This window comes from Oreochromis aureus, linkage group 3 (assembly GCF_013358895.1).
Source record: "Oreochromis aureus strain Israel breed Guangdong linkage group 3, ZZ_aureus, whole genome shotgun sequence".
NCBI lineage: Eukaryota > Metazoa > Chordata > Actinopteri > Cichliformes > Cichlidae > Oreochromis > Oreochromis aureus.
The window spans coordinates 21,816,118-21,836,228 of NC_052944.1; the positions used below are offsets into that span (position 1 = coordinate 21,816,118).

At 38.9% G+C, this 20,111-nt stretch overlaps 2 protein-coding genes across 3 annotated transcripts; both read right to left on the reverse strand.

Moving 5' to 3' along the window:
• Positions 1–2,595: 2,595 nt before the first annotated feature.
• Positions 2,596–5,379, reverse strand: LOC116327704 (cornifelin-like). The gene is made up of 4 exons (XM_039607586.1): positions 5,269–5,379; positions 4,834–4,961; positions 3,655–3,800; positions 2,596–3,002 (listed from the first exon to the last, which is right to left on the reverse strand). Exons 2-4 carry the CDS (start codon positions 4,958–4,960, stop codon positions 2,907–2,909), a joined length of 369 nt encoding a protein of 122 aa, XP_039463520.1. The 5' UTR covers position 4,961; positions 5,269–5,379; the 3' UTR covers positions 2,596–2,906.
• Positions 5,380–10,738: 5,359 nt separating this feature from the next.
• Positions 10,739–18,381, reverse strand: LOC116327702 (cornifelin homolog B-like). 2 transcript variants are annotated; one of them, XM_031749349.2, is made up of 4 exons: positions 18,291–18,381; positions 12,944–13,042; positions 11,818–11,963; positions 10,739–11,006 (listed from the first exon to the last, which is right to left on the reverse strand). In XM_031749349.2, exons 1-4 carry the CDS (start codon positions 18,364–18,366, stop codon positions 10,917–10,919), a joined length of 411 nt encoding a protein of 136 aa, XP_031605209.2. In that variant the 5' UTR covers positions 18,367–18,381; the 3' UTR covers positions 10,739–10,916. The 2 variants fall into 2 exon arrangements, with proteins under 2 accessions (XP_031605209.2, XP_031605208.1); XM_031749348.2 differs by lacking the exon at positions 18,291–18,381 and adding an exon at positions 14,045–14,203.
• Between the last annotated feature and the right edge of the window lie 1,730 nt (positions 18,382–20,111).

A 20,111-nucleotide genomic window follows, 5' to 3' on the forward strand; every position in this document is an offset into this window, starting at 1 on the left:
GTATGGCACAAACTTCTCTCTGTAATAAGAAAACCACTCTTCCCACTTCACCATGGCAACTGTCTCCTGTCCTCCAGTCAGGCCTTTATAGATCAAGAGAGATGTAAAAATGGGAGAGGGAGAAATCCCAAACACCAGAATTTATAGAATTGTTTTCGTCTAGTTTTGAGTGAATTAAAACTAACGTAAATCATATCATTAAAGGTTAACTGCGATGAAAGCACATGTGTCAGTGAAGACCTCTCTGTCTGCTGCTTCTACCATGGCATCATAAATGGTTCATTTATCAGAGAAGACCATTTTGTTTTTGCTTCTCTTTAACCCGTCACCAAAACAATAATAAAAGGAGCAACACATTACTGCAGTAAAAATTATTATGGTCGCTTGTATCTGCTTACATACTTTAGAAGTGGCTTTTTTATGTGAATTAAGGCAGGTGTTGCAATGAGGTACTGGATGTGTATAAATAGTCCTGTGTAGGGATGGGAATTTAGAACCAGTAGATCATTTCCTTGGAATTGTTAGTCTGCCTGCCTATCGATCCTCCTTATCAGTTCCACTTGGACTTGCTCTACAAAAAAACAAAAATTATATTCTGTTTTATTATTTATGTTTCTTTTTCTTTTGAATTTGAGTTTTGGAAAAGCGGATCTTAAGACGCTGAGAAAAACAAAAAAAAGAGAACCCAAACCTCAAAAAGGGAACTATTCTGAATCTCTAAAAAAATGTTTGATCCCAAATGCCTAGCCTGTTTGAAATGTACTAACTTGTTCAGAATTGATAACAAAAAAAAAGCCACAAAAATTTAAGGAATAATTATCAAAGAGGGTAAAAGCTCAATAAACTTGTCCATAGTAATCTGAATGTTTCTAATACACAATATGATGAGAAACTGTCTGCTGTAGCATCTGCGTAACATGCACATGGGCAACATGAAAATGAGGAAGCAAGATATCTGCAATCTGCGTACATGTCATAACTTGCGAAATTTGTACTTGGAATCAGGCAGATGATGCTAACCAAGAAATCACATGCCAGTGGCCATGATTTAAACCCTGAAATACCTCCTAATATTTACTCAGAAATGGAGATGTTGATCACACACTAGTTGAGAAACTGTCAGTAACAGCAGTAAGAGCTGTAGCTCATAAAAGAAGAAACTATCTACATGAGAAGAATCGCTTTCTTTATTTTGCCCTGTTATATGAAGAATCAACTTGTGTAAATCTACAACTCGTCTTCTTAGATCTTCACTGATTTCTATATTTCAAAGTATTGGTCAGTCCAATGATTGCTGCCAAACAAATGCTTTTTATGCAATCATCATGCACCCAACTCTTAGTTTTTAAAGTCATCAACGAGCCACATCAAGAAGGCCCTGAGTAAATGTGGTTATCCCAGCTGGACTTTTGGCAAAGCTCTCTGTGGCTTTTAAACCCCAAAACACACTGTGCCAAAAATTGGTCCACCCCAAGGATCAGTTCCCCCGACACAAACAGAGTAACATAGTGTATGCTGTTAAGTGCCAGGAGGATTGCCAGGATTTATACATCGGGGAAACTAAACAACCTCTGGTGAAGCGGATGGCACAACACAGAAGAGCTACCTCGTCACGCCAGGACTCTGCAGTCTATTTACACCTACAGGCCAGTGGACACTCTTTCAAGGATGTACACATCTTGGACAGGGAGGAACGCTGGTTTGAGCGCGGAGTCAAGGAGGCCATTTACGTGAAAAGGGAAAGACCATCTCTGAATCGAGGAGGGGGCCTAAGGGTACATCTTTCGCTATCTTACAATGCTGTGATTGCAGCCATTCCCCAACTCTCTGTGAATGGTACTCATGGCCATTGATCAGTGGGCTTTGATCAGTGGTTGTTGATCAATGGTCATGAGAATTTGCATAAATAAGATTAAGGAACTGACCTCCCAGCCCATTGTCCCTTCAGTGGGCTGGTTTCAGTCATTATGCAAATGTACTGTTTATAAGGTTTGGGGAAACCTGCAGTCAGCTGAGACTGAAGAAGTCACTTGGATGAGTGACGAAACGTTTCTCCCACAAAACGCTACGTCCAGATGAACAGAATCAACTTTTGGAGATTTACTTTCCTGGATGATTGAGAATGCATCGAAATGAATAAAACAGTTTGTAGTATGTTTAATTAAATAAGGTAGGCAGAAATAAGAGTGTTTACCTTTCAGTGTTTACCTTTACTAAGGCGTGATCTGGGGCAGCTCTAAATGAAATAAAAATCTGGTCAAAAAATATAAATCTCAGATTTGTTGCATAGCCATAAGTTCTGTGATGTACAGGGGGCCATCTAGTGGCCGATAAATACTATTGCAGCGATTCTTCGCTAAACATTTTCACCCAGGAAGCAAGAGTAAACAAAGATCAGCTATCGAATGTGACTACAACTGCAGCGTCAGTGTACTGCTCTGGCGTTTGCTTACATCAGTGTAGCAAGAAGAGAGGGCTCAGGCAGCTGAAAGCAACGATATGCAGCAATGCTCGAGGCTTTCACATCAGAATAAGAAGAACCCAATCTGTATCATAAAAGATTTACTAGACAAAGAACTCAAATGTTTATGATTTCAGGTACTCTTGGTTTCATTGCTAGATATTTTTATTTATTTTGCATGACACACTTTTATTTTTATAACAAATTTTCTAAGGGAAAAATAATATAAGGTGATAAAGGGCTGTTACAGAAGCAGTAGATTTTCTTTCAAATGTTTTAGGTCAAATAAATCCAAATGAAGTAGTAATGCTGTAATACAGTAGCATTATATTATGCAATGTTATAATTAATTAAGCACAACAGAAAAACACAGTTTCAACCCGACAGGTTCCACTATTACAAACAATTACTTCATCTGCATATATTATGATACCGTCTTTGGCGGCTACTTGTTTTCCCTGATCTTCAGCTCACGATGCATCTGGCACCAAGCACACGGGTAACACAAGCACACTTTACAGCAGTCATCAATGAACGAGCCCTGCAGGATGGAGAAGAAGAAGCAGATAGACAGAGGATGAAGCAGCAGGAGTTACTGTTGTTACCCCTCAGCCATGAAAGTTTAGTGGGGTGTTGTCATCCCCTCATCCGGCAGCTGTGTCCCTGTGTAGAGCTGGGTAACCAAATATCTGAGAGTTTGTCAAAACAAGCAACCTCAGCTTTTTTTCCCATGATGAGGGCAAGAGATTTCAGATTTGAAGAACTTTACACTTCCTCTTTCTCAAGTCAAGCTATTCCTTTATAACTTCCACGGATTGCAAAATACCACAAGATTTATCCAGGTCACTTTTATGATGGCACTGCATGATATGGTTACTTATAAACAAATAATAAGGACACGGAGACATCTGGGAGCTATTCGAGAGGTGAGGGCGAGTGAGACGGATCTGCACAAAGCACAATTTGTGTGCATTTTATATGAATCTCATAAAATTTACATTTAGATTTTACTTCAGTTCATTTTACAACCACATCACAAAGACACACATTCAACTCTATTCTCCTAGCAGAAACCTCCAGGGCTTAAAAATGAAGTCAGTGCAGAAGTTATAAAAGTGCACTTCCTCTAGTGACCACATCTATCTTTTAAATGTAGTTTGTAACAGTATCCTCCATCTCTAACCCAGTCTTACATGGATGTTGTGGCGCTCTCTGATGGACCCACGGAGTAAGCAGGACACCACACCACAAACGTCCAGGAGTGGCATTGCACAGCACCATCCATGTTTATTGGCTGCATCACACTGCATGCAGGGGAAACAGCAAAGGCCACAGCAGCCTTTGGGGAGAAACAGGTACAGAGTTATTTTAAATAGATAGATAGATAGATAGATAGATAGATAGATAGATAGATAGATAGATAGATAGATAGATAGATAGATAGATAGATAGATAGATAGATAGATAGATAGATAGATAGATAGATAGATAGATAGATAGATAGATAATACTTTATTCATCCCGAGGGAAATCAGGTTAAGGCGGAGGGAAATTTGCCAGCGCCATCTTACCCTTCCACACATACATTACACAAACATCACGGGGAAGACAGGTCAGAGAGTTATAACAATGGAAAATGCACAACATGAGGAAAGATGAGGAGAAAAAAAGAACTCCCCCCAGACTGAGCTCCAACAGGGAGATCAGTTTGAGAACAGAAAAAAACACCTCAGCACATGAATCATCACATCTCACAACGTAGAAGACATAAGCTTCGAAGGCGTTTGGAGGGGGTGAGTGTAGGTCTGTGTCAGTGTACATGCGATGTGTGCGTGTGCGTGTGTGTGTTCCGTGTTCAACCGAGAGAAATATACATATAGATATAGATATAATACTCAGACTTTATTTATCCCCAAGGGGCAATTAAGATACTAACCTTGCCGACCGTACATACAATACACAAACATCACAATGGGGACACAGGTCAGGGTAGGTAGCGGGCCAGTTGACCGCACGAGCAGCGACTCGGAACCGAACAATAGAAAATGCACAACACATTTCTTTCATTATTATTATGATTATTATGATTATTATTATTATTTATTGATAGTTTAAAAAAAGATAGGGCACACTCTAAATCTGAATTCTTATGCTACTACAAAAGGAGTCATGAAGTGTTCAAAGATTAAGTTGAACATTTGAGACATTTCCACTCCAAATACGAAAACTTGGTTTTCTGGTGAAAAATGTAAAATAATGAAAAACTCCATAATGCTACTCCTCAGACTTTGTTAGCTTATTGCAAACAAAGTCTGAGGAAATCGCTCATGCAGAAATCACTGCTGTTTGTAGGGTTTCCTGGGTTTACTTACAGCTCTCCATATCAGAGCAGCAATCACAGAGGTCGGTGCTCCATTGGCCAGAGTTTTCAACGGTCCTGATGACTGTCACCACCTGGGTGGGCTGCTTGTGGACAGCCGTGCCTGTAGGAACCACCATGCTGAAGAAAACACAGACACAGACTGAAATGCTGTAGTGGTTATCTGGTTAGAGAAATTCAACATGAAAAAGGTAAAAGACTGGTTTTGATACATGTTATAAGTATAACAGGATGATTCCTGGTTCATATAAATCACAACAAATACCTTGGACCAGCTGTACAAATGACAAAAGAGCTGACACTGTTTTTATGCACAGATTTATTGTCTCTGACTTCCTCAGAAAAATGTTACCATGTATTACATTCATGATTTTACAAAGATTTCTGATTCTCTTAAGCTGTTCATCAGTGTAAAATATTTTCTTACCTTCTTCTGTCTTCTCTGGTTCTCTGAGCTTTCAAAATAAGAGAAAAAGTTAGGAAACACCAGCATTTAAGCACAGACCAAAAAGAGGAAGGGGAGGTGAGAGAGTAACCCAAAAACATTGCCAGATGTTTTTGGGTTACTCATGATCTGCAGACGGCTCAGCCTGATGGGAAGTCCACACCAATCACTGGAATGACTCACCGTAACTGCTATGATGTTCACTGAGCCCCTGCTTCACTGCTGTGAAAGGAAAACACACTGCTTAACCACTGAGCAGCAACAAGACTTATTCTATGAATCTATCAGTACTTCTGCTGTCAATCCAAACACATTTGACACCACTTTTACTTGAGTAAAGAAATTGAATCAGTCGTTCAACTTTTACTGGAGTATTTTTTTTAACAGTAGTATTTGTACTTAAGTGCAGAAGTCTGTACTTTAGCCAAACACTGAAACATTTGGTCACCAGCAGGTCTAAGAGTACTTACACTGACATTTGAAAGCCAATTGGACTGGTACCTATATATTGCTTTTCTACTCTGAGCACTTAGAGTGTTTCTTTACTACATACACACATCCACACACTGCTTTTTACTATTCCATAGCACCTTGTCCCACATTCACACTCACACTCTGATGGACACATCTAGGGCAACCTGAGGTTTAGTAATGATACTTCAACATGTAATACGACTGCCAATAATAATAATCATAATAATAGTAACATGTAGATTGGAGAAGAACAAACCCTGCATATTAATGCATTCCCATGGACTGAATACTACACCATTAACCAAAAAATGTAAATGTCCAAGAGATGAAGTAGTATTTTATAAACTGGTCACTAAGTCAGGTTTTTCTCTTGACATCTCAGGAGTCCAATTCTTCTGGGAAAGGAAACAAGATGACTTAGCTCAAATGTATTTTTATCCGTATTTTTACCACAATTTATTTCACTTATTTACTGTTATGGCTGGAGGGATGTCTGTTTTTTTAAATGGAGCTGCTGGATATTTACACGAAGATGAGGAAATTTGTGTTTGGTTGATTATAACAATGATTCATGCAAATGTTGCTGTTATAAATATCGCTGTTAGTTCCCCTTAAATAGTGTCACATTTGTAAGGAAATTTATTGAAGATGATTAAAGTCTGAAGAAACGAGACAGTTGTTGGCAGTTTAATTAAATTAACAAGATGCCAATTTTAGCTGCTAACGAGCTAGCTTGGGTCTTTAGTTGATTTCACAGGCAGTGTCGTGCTGTCAAAGCTGGTTCTTTATGTTTTGGGCCCAGACAATAAAGTACATAAATAGTTTATGTCTTGCATGGGTTGGACGGGTACCACAATGAATTAAAAGGTGAGACCAAAACTCAATAAAACTAATAAAATCTCACGTAGTTGCAATCTGTTGCACGGTGTAACCGTGTAAGAATAAACTCAGAATAGGTCACCATGTTGGATTTTTACTGACAGCTCCAGGAATGAGTACACACAGCGCACACATCTGGTGTAAAGCTAGTGAAACGTGAGGAACAAGTCATCACATTTGTAGATTTTATTTGTGGACTCCAAATGTAAGTGATTAAAGAAGAAGCTCAACACAACAGTTTCTATTCTCAGGTATGGAAGGACAAGGCTGCTGATGTATTGGCAGAAGATAACAGTATCTGAAGTATTGTCAGGTTCTTTATGAGAGAAGACAACATAAACTCAAAGTATACGTTTCTCAAAATTCATTAGACAGTTAAAGGTTCGAGTAACTAACAGCACCGTGTCTCTTACTTCATTTAGCAAACCTAAACGAACAAACCAACCACACCCAGGAAGTAAACAGTTCTATTATGCATCATAAAAACAGAATATTAATGTGATTGGTCAAAATAGTTGAGGGCTAGCCGCGGTTTGCACTTGGTTTATCTTTCACCCTGTATGGCACAAACTTCTCTCTGTAATAAGAAGACCACTCTTCCCACTTCACCATGGCAACCGTCTCTTGTCCTCCGGTCAGGCCTGTAGAGATAGAGAGAGAGGCAAAAAGGTAGAGGGAGAAATCCCAAACACCAGAATTTATAGAATTGTTTTCGTCTAGTTTTTTTCAGCAAATCAGAGCTAATCATATCATTAAAGGTTAACTGCCATGGAAAGCACATGTGTCAGTGAAGACCTCTCTGTCTGCTGCTTCTACCATGGCAACATAAATGGTTCATTTATCAGAGAAGACCATTTCTTCTCCTTAAACTGTCACCAAAACAATAATAAAAGGAGCAACACATTACTGCAGTAAAAATGATTATGACTCCTGTCACTTGTATCTGCTTATATACTTTAGAAGTGCCTTTTTCCTTGTGAAGTAAGGCAGGTGTTGTAGTGAGGTACTGGATGTGTATAAATAGTCCTGTGTAGGGATGGGAATTGCACACCAGTAGATCATTTCCTTGGAATTGTTAGTCTGCCTGCCTATCGATCCTCCTTATCAGTTCCACTTGGATTTGCTCTACAGAAAACCAAAGAATGTTTCTCTTTCTTTTGAGTTACCTGGTTTGGGGAGTTGAGTGTTTACTGTCTGGGCAAAAGGTGTGGCCAAAGGCTGAGGACTTTGAAAACACAATGCCAGGTCAGCAGGACCAACCCTGTGCTTGTCAGTAAGGGGGTGTTTTAGCTTAGATAGATAGTAGATAGTATTGATGTTTAGTTTGTTTCCGCTTGTGTGTGTAAATCGTTTGACCAAACCACTATAAAAGTTACCCTTCAGTGTCTTTGTGTTTAGGTCAGTTTGTGAGTTAAGTTGTGTATACTGTTAATTTTGCTTAAGTCACTTTTTGAGTAGAGTTGTACTTAGTTGATCTCTTTTACAGGCCAATTAATCATATTTAGAACTTTGAACTTTTTCGGGGGCTCAGAGACATTTTTTCTGTGTCCTCTATGCCTTTGGTGCTTCTCAGAATGTGAACTGAATACAGGGAAGGTATTTTGGAAAAGCGGATCTTAAGACACTGAGAAAAACAAAAAAAAGAGAAACCAAAACTCAAAAAGGGAACTATTCTGAACCTCTAAAAAATGTTTGATCCCAAATGTCTAGCCTGTAATGTACTAATGTGTTCAGAATTGATAACAAGAAAATACCACAAAATGTAAGGAATAATTATCAAAGAGGGTAAAAGCTCAATAAACTTGTCTATAGTAATCTGAATGTTTCTAATACACAATATGATGAGAAACTGTCTGTTGTAGCCTCTGTGTAACATGCACATGGGCAACATGAAAATGAGGAAGCAAGAAATCTGCAAACTGCATCCATGGCATGACTTACGAAATTATACTTGGAATCAGGCAGATGATGCCGACCAAGAAATCACATGCCAGTGATCCTGAAATACCTCCTAATATTTACTCAGAAATGCAGATGTTTGTCACACACTAGTTGAGAAACTGTCAGTAACAGCAGTAAGAGCTGTAGCTCATAAAAGAAGAAACTATCTACATGAGAAGAATCGCTTTCTTTATTTTGCCCTTTTCTGTGGACAATCGACTTGTGTAAATCTACAACTCTCCTTCTTAGATCTTCACTGACTTTCTTGGGCTTTACTATATTTCAAAGTATTGGTTAGTCCAAATGCTTTTTATGCTGCACTTGTAGTCAATCATCATCACCAACGAGAAGTTGACAGGCTTCAACCTTATTAGGTCAAAAGACATGTCGAAAAATACATTAAAATTTATGCACCCAAGTCATCAAACACGTGTGCTGTGCAATTATTCTACGCTGGAAAAAGAACAGTTCATGAAATAATTAAAAGACCAATGATGAGTGGATATAAACATCTGACCATAACTGTATATATTTTTCCATGAATTTACCCTCCCTCTGTCCTTCTCTTGAGCAGATGCCCTATGGCTCACACATCCGGTTGCCTAACTCATTACTCAGATGACATTTCAGTATTCAGAATCAACACGTTTTGTACTTTTCTACTTATTCACTACATCGAACAAAATGTGTATGTTTGTTACATCGAATGAAATATGTCTTTGCTCCTAAAAAGATTAGCTTCAGCAAATTCACGTACAGCTATACTTGTTGTTGAACTCTGTGTTATATTTCTATCGTCACTTCCTCAGTGGAGGTGAGCCTCTGACATCTTTTAACAATGGTCAGTTAGGCTCTGGTGTTTAAATGATGCTAGTACTAAGTACTATCATGCTAGTTAGTACTAAGGGACCCAAAGTGTGCCAAAAAAATATCACCAGCATCATCGCACCATCACCAGCCTGAATTGTTGATACAAGGCAGCATGAATCCATATTTTCATAATGTTTACAGCAAACTAACATCTGAATGTTTTGGCAGAAATCGAGACTCGTCACACCAGAATATCAAACTGTAGCCTCAGTTTCATATTGTTTATTGTTTCACATATGCCACATGTGAAAGGTTAAGCATTATTTTACAGTTCTGGAATTTTAGCTCCCATTTTGGGTCTGTAAAAACCCAATAACTTCTTAAACTTTTCATATTTCCCCCTTGGACACAACTTTGTGTAAATGAAACGAATACAACAGTTTGTAGTATATTTAATTAAATAAGCTAAGCCTCAAACCTTTTTATTTCATTGTTTGTTTGTTTGTTTTTTAGTTATTTAATTCCTGTTTTGTCAGTTATCTATAATTCTGACCATTTGTTGGTTGATGTTGTCTGACCAACTCACCAAACAAAAAGAAGAAGGCAATAATAAGAATTTTACTTTTCGGTGTTTACCTTTACTAAGGCAGTCAAGGCTACGTTGTTGTGTACATGCATGGTCTGGACAGCTCTAAATTTATTTGTAGAATAAAACAAAATCTGCTCAAAAAATATAAATCTGAGATTTGTGCATAGCCGTAAGTTCTGTGATGTAGAGGCATTAGGGGGGCCAACTAGTGGCCGATAAATATTATTGCAGCGATTCTTCGCCACGCATTTTTACCCAGGAAGCAAGAGTAAACAAAGATCAGGTATCGAATGTGACTACAACTGCAGTGTCAATGCACTTTTCTGGCGTTTGCTTACATCAGTGTGGCAAGAAGAGAGGGCTCAGGCAGCTGGAAGCAACGATATGCTGCAGTGCTTTAGGCACATCAGAATAAGAAGAACCCAATCTGTATCACAAAAGATTTACTAGACAAAGAACTCAAATATTTATGTGATTTTGGGTACTCTTGGTTTCATTGTTAGATATTTTTATTTATTTTGCAGGGCTCACTGAAAGCCATTTGCAATAGAGCACTTTTATTTTTATTTTTATAACAAATTGGAAAATAATATAAGGTGATAAAGGGCTGTTACAGAAGCAGTAGAGTTTCTTTCAAATACAGCTAAATGAATGGTAGTAATGCCGTTCACAATTAATGAATATGACTAGTTTATATCTGAATACTGGTTAAACTCAGCTCTGCGGAAGAGGACAATTAATCTCAGACATGATGTTGTATAAAATTAAAGGATTTTATTGGCCTGAAACAGTCACCGGATTCAAAACATTATTATGACAACAGATTTAAAGCATTTTGCTTCAGCAGTGACATAGGCCCTCAACACACAGCCAAAATGTTTGCGTCATATCCACAGACGACTTGCGTGCTGACCACAGTCGAGGTGGCGGGCTACTGTTATTGCCTGATCTTCAGCTCACGATGCATCTGGCACCAAACACACGGGTAACACCAACACACTTTACAGCAGTCATCACAGAACGAGCCCTGCAGGATGGAGAAGAGAAAGCAGAAAGACAGAGGATGAAGCAGCAGGAGTTACCGGGGCCCCTGCAGTATTTCAGCCTCTTCACCTTACAATATAAAGCGCTTTCAGGCAACTGCTGTGGTGATTCGGCACCGTATAAAAAAATAAAATTGTGCTGTCGTGGTTGCCACTGCGTAAAAAGTGGGCAATACTACAGTATCAGGTACAGCACTAATTACTGTGAACTCAAACCAACATGACTAGTAACAGAAACATGCAGAGGAGGCTTTCCTGTGATTTACAGACAGTAAATTTCACATCACAACATTCAACATTCATCTGTTTTTACTAACAATAAAGACATAAATGAACGTAAGCAGTCTCTTTCTCCTTATCTGCTAAAAGCTCCACTATATTCACTAACTATCAGCTTTTTGATGCTGGCAGGAACCTGCTACAGTTAACTGTTAAAACAGGCTCATGTCAGCACTGAGAGTAACATGAACAGTAAAGCTGTGTCCATTAAAAATGCTGTGTAGACCTGATAACCAAATATCTGAGAGTTTGTTCAAACAAGCAGCCGCAGGTGCAGTTTTCTTCCCACATTTTATGCTATGAAGTTCATTTTAGAACCACATCTGAAATACACACATTCAATAAATAAGACCAATCTCAGGACTTTTACTATATTCTGAAAATATCATAACTTATTACTCCAAGCAGAAACCTCCAGGACTTTTAGGAAGTCTTAAAACTGCACTTCCTCCAGTGACCGCATCTATCTTTTAAATGTAGTTTGTAACAGTATCCTCCATCTCAAACCAGTCTTACAACAATGTTGTGGCGCTCTCTGATGGACCCACGGAGGAAGCAGGACACCACACCACAAACGTCCAGCAGTGGCATTGCACAGCACCATCCATGTTTACTGGCTGCATCACACTGCATGCAGGGGAAACACCAGAAGCCGCAGCAACCTTTGAGGAGAAACATGCACGGAGTATTATATATATATAATGTCCACGTGTCATATATAATAACTATGTTTTAAATCACAATGCAAACAACATAGATTTTTACTAACGCTGCAGTTTCACTCTGTTTTATAAAGACATGGAGAGTTTCAGCTCATTGTTTAGCACTTCTCCTTCTCCGTGCTGTCAGTTTGTGTGTTTCTTGCGCATCTTCCTCTTCTCATGCCTGCATCATGTTTTCTATGGCTCATTGTACATCATGAAAGTTTCAGTGGCTATTTCTTCATATTTTGACTGCATGATTTTGTTCCAGTTTCCAGTCAGTCAAATTGTCCTTTAATCGTCCTCTGTGAGAGTACCATTGAAGCGGGGCAGCATTTCTTCTTTTGCTTCTACCTGCAGAAACACCTCCACCACAGCATTTATGCCTCCACACTTCTTACGTGTGGCATTATGAATGTTAATGCTAGTAGATTTTACAAGAAGTTTTCTAAAGTCTCATGAATGTGATCATGTCAAATGTACATTTTGTTTTATTGTCTTTGATTAAAAAAAGTCACTTTGGGATACAGAAAAAAATGGATATGTTGTTTAAATCTTTCAATGTTCCTTTTTTTTCAAACATTTTACCTGATTGTAAAACATGAAAGAAGATCTTAAAACGTACATATAGAGATATAATAATCCATAAAAAAAAAACATGTTGAAGAGCACAGTTATGTATGTCCCTGTGTGACACTGTGACATGAAGGTCTCCACTGAGTTTGATCCACTTTAAATTTTGCACTGGTGTACCATTGTGATGTTTTTGGTATCCTCCAGGGGGAGCTATTGTGAGATAGTCTCACTGCTTGAAGAAATTCTTGAATGTTTACTGACTTTGGACTCTGCTAAATTATTGCAAAGAAAGTCTGAAGCAAAGTCTAAGGAGACGGTTGATGCACTAATCGCTGCTGTTTGCAGAAATAGCTTGGTTGACTTACAGGTCTCCATATCAACGCAGCATTCACAAAGGCCGGTGGTCCACTGCCCAGCACTGGCAGTTGTCATCACCTGGGTGGGCTGCTGTTGGACAGCCATGGCTGGAGGAGATAAATCACAAATACAGATACAGAGTGAAGGTTTATAAGAGGATTTTTAGCTTCATGTAAATCACTATGAAGACCTGAGACCAGAGGCACATGTTATTTATGTGCAATACAGACAAAAAAGTTCACTGTGCAACAAACTACTAAGAATGTATATATATATATCTATATATATATATATATATATATATATATATATATATATATAATAAAAGCCATACATGTGTTATTTGCATCTTTAAAACTGGTGTCTGATAAAGTGCGTGTGGTGTCAATGTTTATAACCTTATAATAACTGAATAAGTTGCCAATGAAATACAGATGCACAGAGCACAGAACTTAATGGCCTCATGAGCATTTTGAGAAAACTGTGACTGTGATTTTGCACTATATAAATAAAACTAAATTGAAGTTTTGGACTATTTAAAAATACATTTTGCTATAATAAAACCTGCTGTAATTGTGCACGTAGGTCTGAACTTTGATGCCAAAATTCAAATTCATGGTCGATCACTTCAGAAATAGAGCAGGTGAAGTAACATCAGGCCTCTCCACAAGATGGCGTGGAAAGGTCTGATGTTACTTGCATAAAAACACAACTCAGGCAACCCATAACCAACCACACTAATATCAGTTAGAACCGAAAGCAGCATTTTCAGAATGATACAGCATTTTGAGGAAGCCAGAAATGTAAAATGCTATATCAAAATTATATAACATTTTAAACACTGTTTCATTTATATAAAAACACAGAAAGTAAAACAGATGTGAACTGTGATGGATACATTTATTTAGCATCCAGCCTAAGTAATATGCATCATTAAGTCCGCTTATTTTGTTACTGCAGTTGAAGTATAATAATAACAATAATAATATTAATAATGTATCTATCATTGCACCTGCACGTCTTCCTGATAACACTTATACCAAAGTATCATAAGTTCAAAGATTACTGACTCTTTTAAGCTGTTCATCAGTATAAAATGCTTGTCCTACCTTTTCTGCAGATCTCTGAGCTCTGTGTGGGAACAACTTAGTATCTAACTACATATCAGGGAGTGAAAGAGGAATTGAAGCCTTAAAAAATCAAACCGATTTGAGCCTAAACAAAAACACATGGAAGGCCAAAGCAGGGATTAAAAGTGGGACGGCGTGTTTTTGTTGTTTGTTTTGTTTTGTTTTTGCCACCACAAAGGAATGACAGCGGGTATCTGTTAGTTGCAGTATTTCAGCATCTAGCTAACCCTACTGAGGAGGAGCGAGGATAAAGGGAGTAACGTTTTTTAAGTGTCAGGTACACAGTGGCTGTGGTTTCATGCTCAGAGTGAGGTCACGTCAACTGAGATTCAGCAGAGATTCATTTGAATTTTAGCTGAAGTTCCTTAAATTCATTCAGTGAATTCCACCTTCATACCATGTAGAAAAAAGATGGCATAAACAGTTTACTGGCAGTGTAGAGGGGACAACTCATGAAACATCTGCTCATATCTGGTGTAATTCAGGTGTTTACTATGGTGGCCAGTAGCGGTTTTAGATACGGGTGACACGGGCGGTTGCCCGGGGCGGCATCGTGATGGGGGGCGGCATCACGGGCATCGGCAAAAAAAAAAAAAAAAAAGCTCGTTCTCATGCTGCCCCGACGGCAGCCAGCGCATATTGGGAATGTCATAGGCACCGATCGGTTTTCTATCGCCCATTTGCTGGGAGTAAGGGCGCCCTCCGTTTGCGAGGTGCGCCTGCTGCTTGCTGCACAGGGAGGACAGGGCGGGGCGGCGGGGGATTCACTGGCTGGCTGGAGCAGCGTCTAATAACCAACTCGCAAAATAAAACAAAATAAAAACAAAACAACAAACACGAAAACATCAGACATTATGATACAGACTTATAATTTGCACCGATGTTTTTTTCGAAATTCTATACACGAAAACTGAGCGCGAGAGCCCTCGAAAGCGCCTGCTGGCGCTGCTGAAGTCAAAGTAAACTTTATTGTCATCTCCGCTACATACAGTCCAGTATATAGAGAGACGAGACGACGAGGCTCCAGTTACAGCAGTGCAAATAAACGAACAATAAATATAGTAGAGTAAGAAAATAAATATACACTTTAGGACTCGGGGTAAAGGGATCAATAACAATTTAAAATTTATAATTTACAGTTTGATGATTTAAAGTCTCACACACAACCCGTCGAAAGGGGAGGGGGGGCTGCTTCCAAATAGAGCACATTTCATTCATAATATTGTAAATCCAAGCCCATTATGTATTCATGATTTGAATCCTGGGTTGTGTGAAATCCCAGAAATACACCCTAGACAAAGTTAATCTGTGAACTAAGGTGTAGGTCTATTAGGTTATGTTGTGGTGATCCTCTGGTTGAGGGATGGGTGTTCATACTGGAGTGCAAAATTAAAACCAGGAAGATGGACAAGAAAAGTTCAAAGCCATCAGGTGCTCAGTTTAGAAAAAAGAGAAAAGAAGAGGAGGAGAAACGAGCAAAAGATACAGGTAAACAGATGTGTCATTGGATAATGGCAGGTCATCCTGAAACAATCAGAATCAGAATACTTTATTAATCCCTAAGGAAATAATGTGGGTTACAGTTGCTCCAAGAAGAAATGGTAAAAATAGTAACAGTAACAGACTAAACTCCAAACAATACATTATGTTACAGATTTTAATATTAATTAGTCATTGTCAGTTGTTGATTTGTCCTGTTCTCATTGTATGACGAATTATGATGGCTGTTTGGTAGCCGTTTGCAAACTATGCATACTCTCTTTCTCTCTTCATATGTGTGTGTGGACAACAGTTTTATGTCAATGTACAATCCTTAACATGTTTTGTGTGTTTGTGTTTGTGTGTGTGGGGGGGGGGGGCGCCAGAGGGAGTGTTCGCCCAGGGCGCCAAACAGGCTAGGACCGCCACTGATGGTGGCCCTGAGAGGCCAAACGGAAAACACCTGCAAAAAGAAAAATGCTGCAAAAAGAAAAACGCTGCAAAAAGAAAAACGCTGCACTGCAACTTCAGAAAACACCTGCAAAAACAAAAACGCTGCAAAAAGAAAAATGCTGCAAAAGCACACAAAACACAACGGAAATAGGAAAAAACACAATGGAAATGTTTCTGGGGAGACAATAACCCGACGGACCAGTTGCACGAACCAAAACATGCTAACAAGTGCGCTGGGACTGGGAGACACTTCAAAGAAGTGGAGGAGAGGTAAATGTGTTGTAATAATATGATTCTAATAATACTACAGATATCTGGAATATACATACATGTTTTGGTTCGTGCAACTGGTCCGTCGGGTTATTGTCTCCCCAGAAACATTTCCATTGTGTTTTTTCCTATTTTCGTTGTGTTTTGTGTGCTTTTGCAGTGTTTTTCTTTTTGCAGCATTTTTCTTTTTGCAGTGTTTTTCTTTTTGCAGCGTTTTTCTTTTTGCAGCGTTTTTCTTTTGCAGCGTTTTTCTTTTTGCAGGTGTTTTCTGAAGTTGCAGTGCAGCGTTTTTTTTCCCCACACTGATTGATTACAACCAATTTTTTCCCTCATCTGCTGAGTCCACCTAACCCCTGACTGTACACATTTTTCTGTTCAGAGGCAAAGCCACCCTCTACAATAGAGGCAACAGAAAATACAGATATATTTTTAATTTTCCTTCTTCCCCTTTATCAGATTCAAGCTGAGAATAATTAGAATAAAAAAAAAATAGACTAAAGTTTTTATTCCCATCTACTGATATTATTTTATCATTATGTTGATAAAGCACAAGGTTCAGTTAGCTTTTCACAAAAAAATAGAAAAATCCTCCAAAGAGCTACTTTTTACAGTGCTTCAACTTCTACTGGAGTATTTTTTAACAATAGTATTTGTACTTCTATTTAAGTACACAATGCAAGACCGAGTCCTTCGAAGGCCGTGAAGACCGGAAGTGCAGCTGTTAAATTGGATGGTCCTGTTGTCTAGCAACGAAAACAGTAGCAGCTATGGCCTTGGTGGATGACTGAATTAGAGAAAATCTTTATTTTATGTCATTTATTTTAGTTGTATTGGTGAAAATGTGTTGTTTCATCAGAGAGATGTATCTGAGAGAACACCACAGCCATGGGCTCGCTGTGGGCAACAGTAATGTTAACTTTAGGAGTGTCTTTATCAAAATATTTGTTAACTTGCAGGATGAAAACAAAATTTTGACTTTTAAGCACATGGACATTCTTTATATGTTTTAATCAGAGAGAGAGAGGAAAAAAGCTAAAAGAAAGGGGCAACAGGAAATAAAATCCTGCAGAAATGTTGGACTTTATAAAAAAGGAGACAGGCTCAGGTTGTCACTTGTTCCTCTGGATATTTGAGTGAGATAAAAATCCAGTACTTACTTTTAAAAGTTTATTTCTGGACCACTTCGTTCGACCATCTGACATTTTTTTCCCAAAATGTCTTCAACTTTACATTCAAATGAATCCTGGCATATGGGCAGCTCACAACCCATCTTTAAAATCCAGGGAAAAGGAGGACGCTTTTGTGGGCCACATTTAGAGGAGCCTTCGAATTTGGAAAGTCTTTGTCATTTTGCTGTGACGTAATCGGCCTGAAATTGCAGCCTTCGAAGGATGCAACCCCTGAATTTGGACACAGCCATGGTCCTCCAGTCCCTTTGCCTTTTCACAATTATGTTTTCAAGCAACTACAGGTAGCAGCCGTGTTCACAAAGCTGGATCTCCATAACGCCTATCACCTGGTTCTGATACGAGAGGGGGATGATTGGAAAATGGTATTTAACACCCATCAGGGCCACTTTGAGTACTTGGTCAAGCCCTTTAGCCTCACCAATTCCCCAACCATGTCCCAAGGCTTTTCGTCCCATATGCCACACCTACTCGGTGAGGCGCATCATGGATGTCAGACATTGTGGGTGAGCTCTTCAATATCTGGTGGACTGGGAGGGGTATGGTCCAGAAGAGCATTCCTGGATTCCCTTGGTCGGTAGTTCTGGATAAGACCACGCTCTGGGAATTCTATCATAGTCATCCAGATAAACCCAGTGGGTCCCGGGAGGCTCCTGTTAAGCTGGGGTTACTGTCATGGTCCTCCAGTCCTCCTGTGCATCTTCACCATCTCTCTCTCACCATTATGTCTTAATTCTTTCTCTCTCTCTATTGGTATGTGTGCTTTTGCTGTGTGTGTGTGTGTGTGTGTGTGTGTGTGTGTGTGTGTGTGTGTGTGTGTGTGTGTGTCCACTTACCTTGCAGGGTCAGGAGCCTCCTGTGATGTCCACCCTCTCCCTGCCTGCCTGAAGCAATCAAGCACCTGTGAATCATCTGGCAAGCAACAGACTACTATTTAAGCTGGGACCTGACCTTCAGTCTTCACTTGAGTGTGGTCTGACCACAGTAGTATTCTCACTTGTCTGTAAGTCTTATTCCCTGTTATCATGACAAAGATTTCCAGTGTATCCTTTCCTCTGTTTAAGATGCCCCATAGTGTGAGAGAGTGTGTTGCATGGTGGAGAGAGGAGAGTCGGAAAACGTTGAAGATCAGAAAAACAAAGAATTGCTGAAAGACTTTGTATAATAGCACAATGTTCCCCTGCACTATAAATAAACTCACTAAACTTGCACTTCTGAGTCCTGCGTTTGAGTTTGAGCACAGATGACCATATTGTGATTTAATAATTAATTGTTCAATAAAATATTCAACAGTAAATTATTTTACAAACCACTGTTTTCCATCTTTGACTACTATTAAGACTATTTACATACACTCCATGTTCTAATTAGAGATGGACCGATCCGATATTGCGTATCGGTATCGGTCCGATACTGACGTAAATTACTGGATCGGATATCGGTGAGAAATTAAAAATGTAATCCGATACATTAAATATAAAAAAAAAAAAACATCTCACAAAACTTGCAACACGGCGTAACTCGGCTCATAACCGTAGCACGTCTGAGCAGTATGCTCATGTGATAGAGCGGCTGTGTGTATTTGTAGCCTGGCTACCAAACCAGCATTTCATCTCCGAGGAAGTTATCCCAGAGAGAAGTAAAGCAAGTGTGTAAGTTCATCTCTGAATGTTTGTAAAGCGTTCCCATGTTAAGCTTAACAACCGATATATGGAGCGACTGCCTCTCTCTCTCTCTCCCTCACCTTCCTGCGGCTACTTCAATGTGAAACTGCTTAATGATCAGCTGATCGGCTTTTCTGTCGCGAGTCCGTCTCTCTTCTTTGTTTTTGGCCCACTTTGCACCAGAAAGAGGAAACCAGCGGCGGAACAACAGCAGCACGTTTAAGCTTGATAAGCTGTTGTTAGAATTTATTTAATATTACTTTCTACACCAGGATCCTTTTCTACGTAGCTGACGGCTGGTAACTGTGCAGGGGCGGATCTAGCAAAGTTTAGCCAGGGGGCCGATAGGGGCATTAACAGGAAAAGGGGCACAAAGACATACTTTTCTTTCTTATTCTCATTTAAAATGTCTAGCTTTTAATAAATAATTATCTGAATCTTACACCCAAAGTTTTAATCTGATGTAAAATGTATAGAAGTCCATTACTGTATATAGTAACTGTTAAGTCTAATATACCCTAGTAAGCTATAGTACTTTTTTCTTTGAGAAGGTACCATCTGTGAATTCTGCAATTCTGTTGAAGAAAGATGTTGAATCTATTTAATTATTCTTGAAAAATAATTTAATTCTGTGCATTTTTTTCACCCTGCTTCAAATTAAAGTTGATTACATCGATTAAGCATCATGAGGTGGAGGGTGGGGGTGGTTCCTATTTTTTTTTGCTGGGAGTTTGCAACCCTATTAGTTAGGTTGCTTAATATTTCTGCTATACTCTTTAAAATACCAGAATAGGGAGGATGGAGTAGGTTTAAGTTTATTAGATTGATCAGTGTTGCTGAACTATAAAATATTTTGGGTGCAGTGTATTTTTTACATACAGGTATAACAGAATAGCTTTAGTGTTGTTGTTTATTTAAACTTGAGTATGAACTTATACAAAATGCAGCAAGATATTAAAAAAACAGTTTTATTGATTAAAAAACACACTATAT

Bases quoted from the DNA above. Each gene is read 5' to 3' on its own strand.
- LOC116327702 (XM_031749349.2), bottom strand. From the start codon at position 18,366: ATGATTCACAGGTGCTTGATTGCTTCAGGCAGGCAGGGAGAGGGTGGA. The intron at 13,043-18,290 runs GTAAGTGGACAC...TATCTCCTCCAG, and splicing joins GAGGCTCCTGACCCTGCAAG to CCATGGCTGTCCAACAGCAG. The intron at 11,964-12,943 runs GTAAGTCAACCA...TTCTCCTCAAAG, and splicing joins CTGCGTTGATATGGAGACCT to GTTGCTGCGGCTTCTGGTGT.
- LOC116327704 (XM_039607586.1), bottom strand. From the start codon at position 4,960: ATGGTGGTTCCTACAGGCACGGCTGTCCACAAGCAGCCCACCCAGGTG. The intron at 3,801-4,833 runs GTAAGTAAACCC...TTCTCCCCAAAG, and splicing joins CTGCTCTGATATGGAGAGCT to GCTGCTGTGGCCTTTGCTGT. The intron at 3,003-3,654 runs GTAAGACTGGGT...TCCATCCTGCAG, and splicing joins GAGAGCGCCACAACATCCAT to GGCTCGTTCATTGATGACTG.